Here is a 13889-nt window from a genome sequence, read left to right on the forward strand (position 1 = left end):
GCAGGCTATTTCGTGGATTTTACTCAGTGAGTTATTCACTGAAATGCACATATTCCTCTCTCTGGGATGGTTAAAATGTGCATTAAATAACGTAAAGCTACATGCAGAAGACGGGTGATAAAACAGTAGCTATATAGATGAGTTTCATTTCTACAATCTCTGCATAATCATCAGAACATAACTCTACTTAGTGCATTCACACCAAGTTATCATACATCATAACACGTTTAAAGTGAAATTACTGAGGCACCGAGCTCAGTTCATAGAAACAGAGGGAAAAGACTCATGTGTCCTTGATTCCAAACCAGCTGATGATATAGATGTGAAGTCAGAGCCAGGAAGAAAAATGACTTTAACACACATGAAGCAGGAAATTCAGAAATATGTTTTGCGTGAAAATGTCATTCTCCAAAATATTTGTAGGATATTCCATCTCAATAATTCACTGCCACAGACCCAAGTCTGCCAGAAGCAGAAACATGGATGTGTGCTCAGGGTGAATATCAGCACACTTCTTACATCCTTTACAGCACAGGTTCTTGGTTTACCTTTACAATGACTGTTATCATGATATATCCAGTTGGCTGAAGCTTTCTTTCACTTCATTTTCAGATCATTAGATCTGAAGCGAAGTAACAGATACAGTTTGACAGCCCTAGATAAGCTAATTTTTCTATACAGAGAGAAAAAGATATAAGGAAACTAATTTACTTTCTAGTAAAATAATTCAGAAACGTGATACCCAGTTTTCAAACATCACCCATATGTCTTGGAGTTGACTATCTTAACAATGCAGCTCCTAATTGTCCAAATCACATGTAAAAACCACATCTGACTCCTAAGCCACTTAATTATAATAATAAAAGATGGCCTTCAGATCTTCAGTAGCTGCCCTGCACACAGGACATCATTCTGACTCAGTCTGTTTTATTTATATGCACACATCATGATGGAGAATTGCAGCACAGCACAATGACTACAATATCAGAATGATACTCAAAATTGCATTTCTTCTTAATATTGCTCTTTACATGTAATGAGCCTTGCAGAAAATACTGCATTATTCTGTCTACATCTGTCTACAGTTTGACTCCTTAGTTTACCAACTGTTCCCTACCAAAAAAATTATACACAAAGATCAACTTCAGTTAAGTTCATAAATCCAACTGTTGTGTAGAGTGAATTCTGCAGCAGCTGACTGATAACCAGAGTATTTTTCTCTGGATTTGCATCAAGATATTAAAACCTGGCTGTATATTTTTCACGTTCATTCCTCCTTTAATAAACATTTACCAATGGCCTTTCTCTTCTATCTTACAATTTTATGTCAAGATCAGTTAAAAATGCCAAAGGCTCAGACAGTGAAGTGGAAAAATAATTATTTGAATGCAGTCAACCACTGTGTCATCTTCACCTAATATTAGAGGGAGGAAATGGAAGGCTGTCACTGAATTTTAATGAAGTCATTAGTTAATTACTATAAATCCCAGTGAAAGCACTAAGAATGATTATTCCTTTTATTCCCAAGAAATTTATTATAATGGCAGAGACAGACCTCCAACAATGACTTTTCTCCAAGTTCAGAATATATAAACGGTGCAGAATGACGTATATTAATTAATTCTTTGCATAATTCAAGTACAACCTTCCATCAGAGTGACATACTGACATATTACCACACAACAAGCAGCGTTTTCCTTTTTTAATAGGTTAACTCAACTTAAAAGTTAGCTTTACTATGGGGTACTGCTCAACAGGAATGAAGATGATAAGTTAGTCAAGGCATATACTGTATTTGCTGCATAATGTGCCACACTACGCTCTAACATATATTAATAGAATTCTTGCAGAAAAATCACTGAAACAACAGCACGAATCAGTGAAGCAAAAGCAAGGCTGAATTTGGCCCACCATCCCTAATTCTATTGAATTTAATAAGAAAAACACGTATTTTAATTTCCTGACTGCAGATAAGACTGACAAGATATTCTGGAATCAGTCAACAGCTTTAAGATCAAATCATTCAGCCAGCCAGGCAGATGGAAAAGAGAAGCTTTTATATTAAGTAATGTTTCATGGAAAGTTCAAACATGTATTCTTATAAGATATTACACTATTTGTTGTTGTTAGAATCAAGCAAGCAACAAAGTATTGTGCATTTTAAAAGATGTCTCATTCAAAGATGTATATATTCATAAAAACAGGATGTTTTCTTTGCTGTGAATGTTTACACAGGAACTTCTGGCAGAGAAATCCTCTGACATTCAGAAACGTTTGTCACAGGGTCTCTTTCTTTTCCATCATAATCATCTGTTGCTCCAGGCTGAAGTACCAGTAACCACTATTTTAAGGCCCTGATAATTCTGATGTTGCTTACAGGAACTCTTCTAAAGATTAATTCATTAATTGACTTGGCTTGTTCCTTTCTTGCCCCGAACCCCACAATACGTAATGGAGCAATGCTCTAGACTGACTGCTTATTGAGATTAGAGATCTGGTGTCTGCATGTATTGGCTACATAATGAGAATTTGGCCTTTTAGCTGCTGTTCATAACACCGGTAATTTTTACATTGTCAGACAGGTTAATGTAAAGGAAGACACACCTTTAACATCTACTGCCTTGAAGGCTTCCATTGCAGGATGACAAGCCAGTCATTGCACTGTCACAATATTTAATTGATTCACATAAAGCAACAGTGTGTCTTACACATGAGGGTCAAAATCCTGACTTCCACGTGGAGACAGAAATTACCTTGAGCTCAGTATCTTACTTTCACCTCTATACAGCCAAGTCACTGGTTAGTAGGACTTTAAAGTTGAATAATATAAAGGTGGCAACCAAGGCTGAAGCTAAGAAACAATTACAGGAAAGTCCCACCTTCTCAATCTACTCTTGCACATCTTACTTGAAACTTGTGGAGGTGAATCGCACACCACACAGATCCCTCCTGCCTGCAAACCATCAGCACATCTCCCAAAGGTCTACATGGATCCAAACCACAAACGCCTCAGGAAAAATACTACAATGCAGGATGACCAGCAGAACTGTCTTTTGCAACAGAATAAAACACAGGGAGATCAGCATTATGGAGAAAAGGGCAAGGATATAATCTAAACAACATAAGACTAAGGGAAGCTTAAAAGCAGTAGGAGAGTACAGCTTTTTCTTTCAAGAGTAAATAAAAAAGAAAACATAAAAGGGAAACACTAGAAGGCTTGGCCTATGAATTAAGAAAAAAAACAACCCATCCAGCAAAATGACAGCTTTCCCATTTCAGAGCTGTGAGCTTACATATTAAGCAAAAACCAAATTCACCATGACTGCTTTTTCTTCTTCAAGAAAACAAATAAACAAAAGCAGCAGGAAGCTAAATCACATATTAGCAGGTTATGCCAGCAACACCACAGACCTCTAAGAAATAGATCTATAAATTAACTCATGTGCTTTCCTGATCTTCCTTTACTGCAGTCATGTTTAAGGACACCATGTACCACAGATGGTACTCATAACATCCAGGAATATCCTCCTTACACGTTATTTTTGAAATCGTGCAAATTGTATTTCCAAAGTGCCATTTTGTGCTGCTTCTCAAACAGGTTAATTCTGCTGAGATCTTTGGAAATAAAAGGTGAAAATAAACACTTCCTTGATGCTGGCTGATCCCCCATGTTGGTTAACACAAGGTTCTATTCGGAGACCAGAAATTAACAAAAACCTTCAGAAATGGCAATATTCATTTAAATTTCTGTAACAGTAGATCCTGTTAAGCTACACAAATGGAGATCTCATTTTACCTTAAGATCACTTTGTGACTGTAAAACTATTTCTCATATCCCAATACATTGAGCTTGCAACTTCACAGAAACAGAAAGAAAAGATAATAGAGATTCAATATAAATTTTGAGACTAAATGTAAACATTAATATAAAAGTATAATACCTAACTACTGGGATATCTGCAACAGCTGTACAAATCAGTAGACCTTGCAGGTGTTCAAAATATAGCTGCTACATATAAAAAAATATGACAACAAACAAATATCAGCAATACAAAACAAATGAAGAATAACTCTTGGTGTGGTATTCATACGATCGCCACAATTAGTGCCAGGAATGATAAATGGAGGGAAACAGCAACCAATTAACTCAGTACGCACACTTCCCCTAATTTACTTCTTTCCACATTAATTCAAGTCTTTATTTTAAAAAACAAAACAGGGAAATTACCTATTTGTTTTAAGACCAAACCTTTACAGTAATGGCACACACAGCACACATGAATGGTTACCAACGACTAAAAAAGATCTTAGTGCAATTACTATTTAAATTTTATACTCTGGAAGCACCATCAAGTTCAATCTTAAATTCAAAGCATGAATATGTACTACCAGTAATAACTGAACTACTATAGCAGATATACTACAAGTAACATGCCTATTTTTTTGACAGGACAGAAAGCATTTATTTAGCAGGAAATGCAATTGTAATTGGCAAGAACCTAAATCTCATGTACGCAGAACGCAGGAAGGAAACAAGCATGAAACAAGTGCTCCATATTTTCTGAAATCCTTTCTACAGGATCTTTCTTCCTAAGGAGCAGGAAATGTACAGGACGAATATTTGTTTCTCAAGTGTACATATGATTTTGCTGATTGTTTCTCAGATATTTTACCTTAAACATATTTCTGAGAATGAACTGCCAGCAATCCACCTGATTGCTCTGCCCCAATGCACAGAAGGGGAGTATCCTTCTCTTGCATTCTTAGTTTGATTAACTTATCTGTTCTATGCAAAATTCAAATCATTAAATCACTTCCATTGTATTTCTCCTCTTTTACAGGGCATATTTTTCATTTGCTGTGCCAAGGCAAGACATTCTGTTCCTATACCATGCACATTTACTCATCTGTAAAGGTTGATGGCAGAGGCTTTTTTCTTTTTTGTTTTTGTTTACATTTCCTCATGTAAACGAACAAGGAAGCTAAACCTACAACCTACATGCACAACAGAAGCTATGGCATTCCACACTGCTGCAGTCCATTATGAAAATGAACTAAAATATTATGTTAGCCTCTGTACTAAAAAGGCTAAGGAAACTTTCAAGTAGAGTTAGTCTTGATCTTACCTGTCCTATATCCTGTGTTGTTGAGGTACACAGCAAATGTACGTATTTCATGCTGAGCCTGCCAGGATGGAGAAGAACAGTTCTCGTTGTTAGTGTAGGTGTTGTGGTTGTGCACATACTTCCCCGTAAGAATAGAGGAGCGAGATGGGCAGCACATTGGTGTTGTCACAAAGGCATTGATGAAATGAGCACCTCCATGCTCCATGATCCGTCTTGTTTTATTCATTACTTGCATAGAACCTGGAAAAAGAAAACCATCTCAGCAATATTTTCCTGTTTCAGTCATACCAGCAAAGAGCTCACGGGTTCCACCAGAATCAACCACAGGTAGTAACAGCACTGTGATTTCATAGGAAACCTAAATCCTAGGAGATACATTTCCCCCCCACTTAGGAAGTTTTCCCATGGTTCTGAGAAGGGTAAAATAGTCAAATCCTAACTTAAGATTGAACTCAAACCTGCTGACACAGATCATGAAGATTTCTGAATTTCTCTCTAAGCTCAAGATTTCCCACTGTAACCTAGAGTGTCTGCACAGCCTTTCTGGAGCCACTAGTACTGTTCCAGTAGCTGAAGGCAAGACTCAACGTGAATTAGACTGAGATAATGCGGCCTGAGGGTGAAATTAACTTTGTGCAACAAGTCTGACCAAAGTTTGTATTATTTAATCCTTGGTTTCTGAAGATACCTGATGCACTGCCTTTTGTGCCAGCTTTCTGCTTCTGCAGTATGCTTTTTGCTGAGGGTTGTAATCACAGAACTGTTCACATGGAAGGGATGGCTCCAAACCCTCTGTTCAACCAGGTCTAGTAGAGTTTTCTACTGCATAAAACACTCTCTTCTCTCAAATTTAATATTAGCGGGAATTATTTCTGGAAGAGGTAGCAATAAAACAAAGCCCTCGTTACAATTTCCATAACCAGCTCACTGAGTTCTTTCTATCCACTTGATCCACTTTGATAAAGGGGTTAGCTAAAATTCTCTAGATTTTCTAAGGCTTAGTTTTGTATTATAAGGTTTTAGACGAGTAGTTGGGACACACAACCATAATCCAAAAACAAACAAGCAAGTTTAACCAGTAGGGAGTTGGATGATTTAGGGTAATGGGAGTCAACGTCTTTTTGCCAGGTATTATTAAAAAACACACAGTTGCCAAAAGGCTGTCACCTGTTTAAGACAAGGCTTTGAATTAGTTCTACTAGAATGATAAACCTAGATAAACTTGGTTTATGCTGTAGTAGGGTTGGGGCTAACTTACCCAAGGTTGAGTGGGATTCATAGTTCAGCTTTAATCAATGTATCCTGCAACCATCTGGCACAAACTGTATGTCAATGATGGGTTTAGGCTGCTTCTAAGCTCTTTAAGAAGGGATTTCATTATGAAACTGCAACAGTAGGTCAATTTGATACAGAGAACATTGATATAACCAGGAGTAAAAACCTAGAGGGGAAGTGGTCATAAGCCAAATACGAAATCTGATTCTCTGTAACTATGAATGAAGGTTAATTGCTCCTGTATATCATTTCATCTTAAAACTGACATGGCAGTCGTTTTCTTAAGATCATTTTGTTGGAATGAATATAATAAAGAAAGAAAATCTGTGCATTTTTCAGATCGGAGTACATTCTTGTCACATCACTTTGGTACAAGAACCAGGGTGAGTTACTGACCTTCTCTTCAGAGCTTGGTGAACTCCACATTTTGAAATAAGAGTTCCAAACAAAACAAGTGGGTTTTTTTGCTTTCTATAACTGTGCTATAGAACTTGTCTATAACTTGTAAAGAAAGTAGCATTTTGGGAGAAGCCTCCATTTCTTCAAAGACATTAACACAGTTAACAGTCAGTTACGCATTACGTGACTGAAAACTGTGGATGTTTCCTCTGTGTCATCTTATGAACTAGACCAAGGACAAGTAGGCTGACTGAAATTCTGTCCTTCCAATATTAAAATACAATTTAACAACTCCTTTAGATGACAGATACATCTGTGCATAAATAACAGCACATGTTAAGACTCCCCTTGGGGGGATGCTAACTGTCTTTAATGAAACTGCTGTAATTACAAGGACCTATATATCAACAGTCTCTAATACAAAAACTTATGATCTAATTTGCTTCCCTAGCTTGACAACTAATATGGAGTGACAGACCAGTGGAAGGTAAAACTCCAGCATACTCTTCCGTGCAATGCTATATAGGCCAGCTTTAAATATTTTAAACAGCCTGGAACCAGCCAACCAAAGCTTATTTTCTTCAGCTTGCCTCCAGTATAAACATAGAATTGCAGAAAAAAAGTATAAGTTGATCTTTCCACAGCAGAAGATTAGTTAAATGCTAATCAGCAGCTGGAACCTCATCAAATCACCTTTTGAGCTGAAAAATCTTCTGAGGTTTCATTAGCTCATGTACCAAGAGAAATTATGCTTTAAAGCGTCAATATATGATACAGAAAATGTCTGTGACATGTCAAAAAGCACTGATAATGAATAAATATAATTTAGTAGTTAAATGTGGAATTTCGATGCTATTTTCCAAAAACATAAAATCTACAAGACTATGAAAATAGCTAATTAAAATCCATTTGATGCACTCAAACTTCTCACTTAACCAAAAGAAAAAACTAAGTTGAAACTACGCTTGAAATTTGTGCAGTGTCTAAAACTTTACACTCAGCATCTCTTCACAGCTCACTTTAAGGACTAGGCTAATATTTTGACTAATATTAATGGAGAATGCACACTAAAAATACATGTTTCAGTGGGATCCTGACATTGATGTTAAGCTCACACATGATAAAGTTAAAAGGTATCTAGATACCTATTCATACCACTAGATAAGAATTCAAATTTACTTTTTAATACGTTATGAAAAAAAAACACAACACACTGCAATACAGGAGAACCGATTATATTTACAAATGCTACAGAGAAAAAACATCCAATATAGCAAAGTGCTTAATCTAATTTTATTCTCCAAATGGATGTTATATTGGAAATAGAATTATTCAAAGCCTGTACTGGCATGTAACAACATATAAAAATACAAGTATCTTTCATTATCTACTCAATAAGACTGCAATCAGGGCTAGCGAAAAAAAATCCTTTATCGGTTTAGCAGTTGTTCATGAAATAACATTGACTTTCTCATTAATTGTGTTTTGCTGTCTGAGGTCATAATCTACACAAGTTTTAGCAAATTTCACCTGTTTAAGAGCTTTCAAGTCTCAAGTGACTCAGTCAACTCTGAAGGACAATTTGAGAAGCAGCATCTGCATGCAAATATGTTCACAATCCCAGAATGCACACTCCCCTAAAGCCTTCTATTTGAACCTCGTTAGACATCCTTTTCACATCTTCACTTCCTTTTTTTTTAATCTTTAATTTTAACACAGCTCTAAGACACTTATCTTTATGTATGATAACTAAGAAACTATCTCCATGACACTTCTTTTATTTTTCTCACACATTGGAACATGTAGGAACACATGTATCACCACTTGCTTGGACTACTCTGACATGGCTTAAATATTTTCTAAATAATCAGATACTTCTCCAGCTATGAGATAATAAGCTGATTTGTTAAACCACAGCAACATGATGGGCAACCTAATTAACTGGAGAGACTGAGTCCATCACACAGGACTAACACAGACTTGCATGGCTCTAATGGGGGAAAAAGTATTTGGTTCCGTTTAATTATTTCTCATCATCAGTACATTCCTCTTCTTTTTATTCACCTTTTCATTACGACTCTTGATTAAAATGATAGTCAACTGCGCATGTATGTTTCAGTGGTTCTTGGTGTTCTCGTTTACCTTTTTCCATCTGTATCCATTACAGTGTACACTTGTTCTCCTTTGACCTGGAGATTCTACACACTTTTCATCAGTGCCTCACCAGTCTCATCCTTTTTTTCAATAGCAGACTGGGTCTTGGTTTCCTAAATAAACTCTTGATTAGCAGCAGCGCAAACAGGAAAACGTTGAACTCCCTCTCTTGAAAAAGCCACATCTCCTGGCAAACCCCACCTGCCTAAAACTACCTTAAATTAAATAGAAGAGTCTGTTAGGGGCACTTGATGCTGCACTGTGCTCCTTTTTGACTCAAATGTAGCTGCAACAGAAAAATGAAAGCTACAACATCCATCAGTTGGAGAACACTCCTAGTAATTGAAATCTTCCTTATACACAACTTTCTCTGCTATGCTGTCACAGCTTGCAAGTGTTCCTTAGCTTTACTTGTAGTTCATATCTTGTTTTCATGTTTCTTAAATGCATTAACCACAACCCCCACTAATGCCAACTTTGATTAACTCGGACAGCTCAGTAGAAAAGAGGGAAAAAATAAATTAATTCAAACAAATATTGGGTCTCACAAAGCCACTAGTCACAGATGACGAGTATCTAATCACAGCTTCATTGGATGGATTTTCCTTAGTTAGATCCTAATTTATGTGGGCACGTGCCCATTACACTTGAAACTGGAAAGCATCAAGATATGAGAAGAGAAATATACTGCCCAAAGGACTTCAACAATTGCATCAGAAACAAGCGGGCTAGCATAAAATAGAAGATGATAAATTTTTTAGGACCACCTTCTGAGCCTGCAAGATAAAATACGCGGGTTCTTTCAGGTATGCATTATTAAAACAGCTTTTTGTGATCCAAATCACCACTTAAAAAAGAAAAGTGACAACATCAAAAGAGCAAAACAAAACAATAAACAACAACCAAAACCAACCACAATATCACAGACATGCAGTAATACTGATAAAAAGGAAGCATCTATTAGAACATTGCCATATTGATGTGATTAACCTCTCAACTAGAGAAGTATAGAAGTAATACAAGTTAATTAACTTGACTTTTATTTGTGTTCCATTTCTTCTTTGAGGTCTGATACTAGAAATCTGGCATAGCAGCTTGTCAAAAAACCCCACCAGACCACACATATAGCAGCTCTCATCTTTCACATGATTCAGGCTTTATAGCCACATAAAAGTGTATTTTTAATGTGAAATTACAAATATAAACTGGTTTGTTTTAATCGCTTCTCCTAAGTGCAGACATTATGTAAATATAAGCTAGCTCAGGTAATACAAGAAAACCCAAATTCTGACTGTTAATTCATTGTTCCAAATCATTAGGCAAAGCATGTTTAATCTCCTTTCTTCAACAATTAACATAGCATTAAATAGCTACGTAGAAAATAGCATAAATAGCACTCCAGAACCTTTTCACACTAAGCAATCTTGGCCAGTAATTAACTACACATCTAAACGGACAATACTGAGAATAGTATGAATATGTTAGGTAAGATTTAAGCAATTAAAATTAAAGTTGTGTACGTAATGTATGCCTGCAATTACACAAAAAATTTGGGTAATTACATGGTGCAATAATCAGTTATGAATTAAAACCTACTGCTTAGGCATGTAGCTTCCCAGGCTACACTTGCAGTTGCCAGAAGCACAGTTTAGACACGTAGATGAGGACAGATAGACAGGAATCTCATATTTCCACAGAAACAGGAAGTTTGATATTTTAAGTAGCTACTACCTTCAACTGCATGCAACTGGAAACCTACATAAGGCTAAGTTTCAAGTTCCAACTTTTTCTATCTTGTTCCTTCTAATTTAGTATTTTTCACACACACACAATATATCTGTATCTATATTATACATATATATAATTATTTTAAAAACAAGCATCTGTCTTCAAGGAAAAGCAGCACTATACTCATTACCTAAAATTCTCTTTATGTTATGTTGATTTCTTACCAAGTTCTACATCCTGATCGTCAGTAAGAACAAGGATGATGTTTGGGCGGATGTTTCTACGGTCTCTTTGAAATCTTCCCTTTAGACGCTGATTTAACAGGAAAGCTGAACTTCCATCCAACAGTGATAAAGCCACCATCATGAACAGTCCAAGGACAAGACTATGCTGTGCCATACTGTGTTGATTTAGTGTTAATATCTTCTGCTTCTTTTTTGTTTGCAGGTATCCTATAAGAGAGAAAGAAACATGCATTTATTTATACTTTTCCCTCAGCACCCCCTTTCCAAAGGAACAACAACAAAGTTACCTCCAAGGGAAAGTAAAAACTAGTAGCAGAAACTTGAAAAATTCACAGTTCATAAGCTGATACCTACATATACAATTAAGTTTTCACTCTATGTTCAAATTCAGCAGCAATTTCAAGGGCACAGTAGAGCATCAAACTCTTACTCCTGCTTTGACACATAAAAAGTAATCTTCCTATTTAAGGTTCTGGGATGTACTGAGATGACATTTTTGCTTACTGCATCAAAAAATGCAGATGTCAAAAACACATCTATGTATATCTTTAAGCAGCAGTAAAATTCACTGAGTTTGCCACACATTTATAAACTCACAAAGGATCGTCAAATTAGAAGACTTCTTATACACTGTTTTATCTTACAGATTTCATTAGAGTACAGAGCAGTCCAGACCCTGAAACTGTCGTAGGATACTGTTTGAAGTCTCCAGCTTTGATGATAGTGTGATTTCCTTTCAACATTTCTATTGGTTTCCAAGATTTTAAAGTATTATTGAGTACCAAAGGCTACTACGGCAAATGACTGGGAATGCACTTAAATGTTTTGCACTGCCTTAGACTTTACTTCACCATAAACACAGTTCCCCCAGTTCGACTTGTTTGTAAAACAGAGCAAAACTAACCGATACTGCTCCTTCCAGTGAGCCAGAAAAGGCAGTCTGGCCATTCCTCCAAGGAGATTCCTAAAAATGAACGAGCATTTTTGAAATCACAGTTATGCTCAGTCTTCTGCTATAAAGGGATTTTCTCCTGCTTTCAGAAGTTAAAATACTGGTATGAAACTGCATAGAAATATCAAGTACTAATTATTTCATCAGACCTAGTGATCAATGACTGAGTTTCTGATGGGTTCCTTACTTGCTGCTCACCACTTCCTGGACTGTTGCCAATGATCTCTTGCAATGCAGTGAAAAAAAAAATCAATTAATAATGACACAAGGGAGGCTCTCTGCTTTTTGTAAAGACCAGAAATGCCTGAGTAGAAAGAACCCAGCCAAGTATATTTCATCCAAATAAATACACTGGCTATCCTGTTCCTATAGCCACTTGGGAGAACAATTTTTCCCCAAGCAGATTATTTCATAGCCATGTTATTACTTCATCTCTCTCAGTGTCTGCTCTTTGAGATAAATTCTTATTAAGAAAGTTCTCATGAAATAGCAAAACCACTGGTCTGAAAAATTATATTCAAATTCTATGCTTATTTAAGAAATAGGTATTTAATTTTCATATAAGTCAACAGATATGCACTAAAGTATGATGCAATATTTACTAAGGCTGCTTTCCAAAAATGTATGCTAACACGTTTTTGAAGAAAAGAAAAATCCATCTTCCTTAGTAGTCTCTCTATTGAGTTTTACTAGCAGGTGAAATCAACTTTCTTCATCAAAAATAAAGATTAATTTTACATATCTTTGCAGTTATTCCAGTGGGTAGGGAAAGAGAAAAATCCAGCTTCCTAAATTCGCAGATACAGTTTTAGTACCTTTGCTGCTGATCAGAGACTTGCCAGGCTACAGAAGAACAAGCACCAGTAAGTCCTATCAATTTTCATTCCTTGTACTCAGAATTCCATCTGCAGCAGTAGAACTGCGAAGAATCATGTCAGATTCAATGTGTTGCTACCGTCCAGAGAAGTCAAAAGCAGCCTGAGAAGCAAAGCTGGATCTGTTTCAAAACAGGAGGGGAAAGAAAAACATCAGCTTAGCAGGCATACATATATATTCCTAGATACTGGTTTTCTGGGGGGAAGAGGTAGAGAAATGGCTTCTGATCTTCCAAGATTATTCCACACGTATTACACTTTAACAAAAAACAAAATGAACAAAAAAGAATAATACAGATGCTTTTATCATTTCTATTTTTCTGACAGTCTAAAATTTAATGTTTTGTTGTTTTTTTCTACTGTTCTACTGTACATTAGCCAATCACTTCTCTGAATAATAGCATTTGCTCTCATTTCTTGCAGCATTTGGAAGGCTGTCCCTTTTTGCTGTATCTGCTCTTAACTACACTCACTGAAGAGTGCTGTGCATATGATAATCTGTGATAATCTTCATCCTGTTCTTTTCATTTCTTTTGAACACATGCATGGAAGTAACCTTATGGCCTCTTTCCCCTCAGTCTGTCTTTTCCTCAAAGTTTATTGCCCCTCACTCACTCCATTATATTTAAAAACAGAAGTTGACCCCAGCTCAGAGTGTTGCTTATCTATCTGTGAAATACTTAACACATTCAGGGATGCACTTAAACTGCTGTTCCATAGCTACTTTACCAAATGAGTACATTTATGGTTAAAAGAATTAGTTATATCTGAGAGGACGCTGCAGATGGAGAAGAGAACTTCATGTAAAGTACAAGAGGCATTTTCTCCCCAAACCTGTTATCTCTTTCTCATCCCCCTCCTCAATGGAAAATTGTCAACTATTTTCATGAGTTATGTTCCTGTTATTATCAGGGTAAGTGCTGCCAGGAACCAGCTCAAAGCATGTAATTACGTGCAAAACTCACACCAGTAACTAGGTAAGAAAATTAAAGCAATTTTAGAAAATAACCTATTTCTTAAAAAGTGTATTCATAAAAGAAAGACATGCCACTACTAACAGCATATTTGCTGTAAAACCTAAAAGCCAGCTTTAAATAGTTCTGAGAATAGTAACAGAAGAGTCTCTTGCATGGAC

At 36.3% G+C, this 13889-nt stretch overlaps 1 protein-coding gene across 7 annotated transcripts in view; it reads right to left on the reverse strand.

Annotated features, from left to right (window-relative positions):
• SULF2 (sulfatase 2) overlaps positions 1–13889 on the reverse strand; it is a 140468-nt gene that overhangs the window by 40832 nt on the left and 85747 nt on the right. For 6 of the 7 annotated variants that reach the window (XM_015881536.2, XM_015881535.2, XM_015881541.2 and 3 more), the window contains 3 exons: positions 12695–12876; positions 10907–11134; positions 5127–5366 (listed from right to left, as the gene is read on the reverse strand). In XM_015881536.2, the coding sequence (XP_015737022.1) occupies positions 5127–5366; positions 10907–11081 (415 nt within the window). In that variant the 5' untranslated portion in view covers positions 11082–11134; positions 12695–12876. Of the gene's footprint in view, positions 1–5126; positions 5367–10906; positions 11135–11831; positions 11892–12694; positions 12877–13889 lie in introns of all 7 variants that reach the window. The other variant, XM_015881540.2, reaches the window with a different exon arrangement.

This window comes from Coturnix japonica, chromosome 20 (genome assembly GCF_001577835.2).
Source record: "Coturnix japonica isolate 7356 chromosome 20, Coturnix japonica 2.1, whole genome shotgun sequence".
NCBI lineage: Eukaryota > Metazoa > Chordata > Aves > Galliformes > Phasianidae > Coturnix > Coturnix japonica.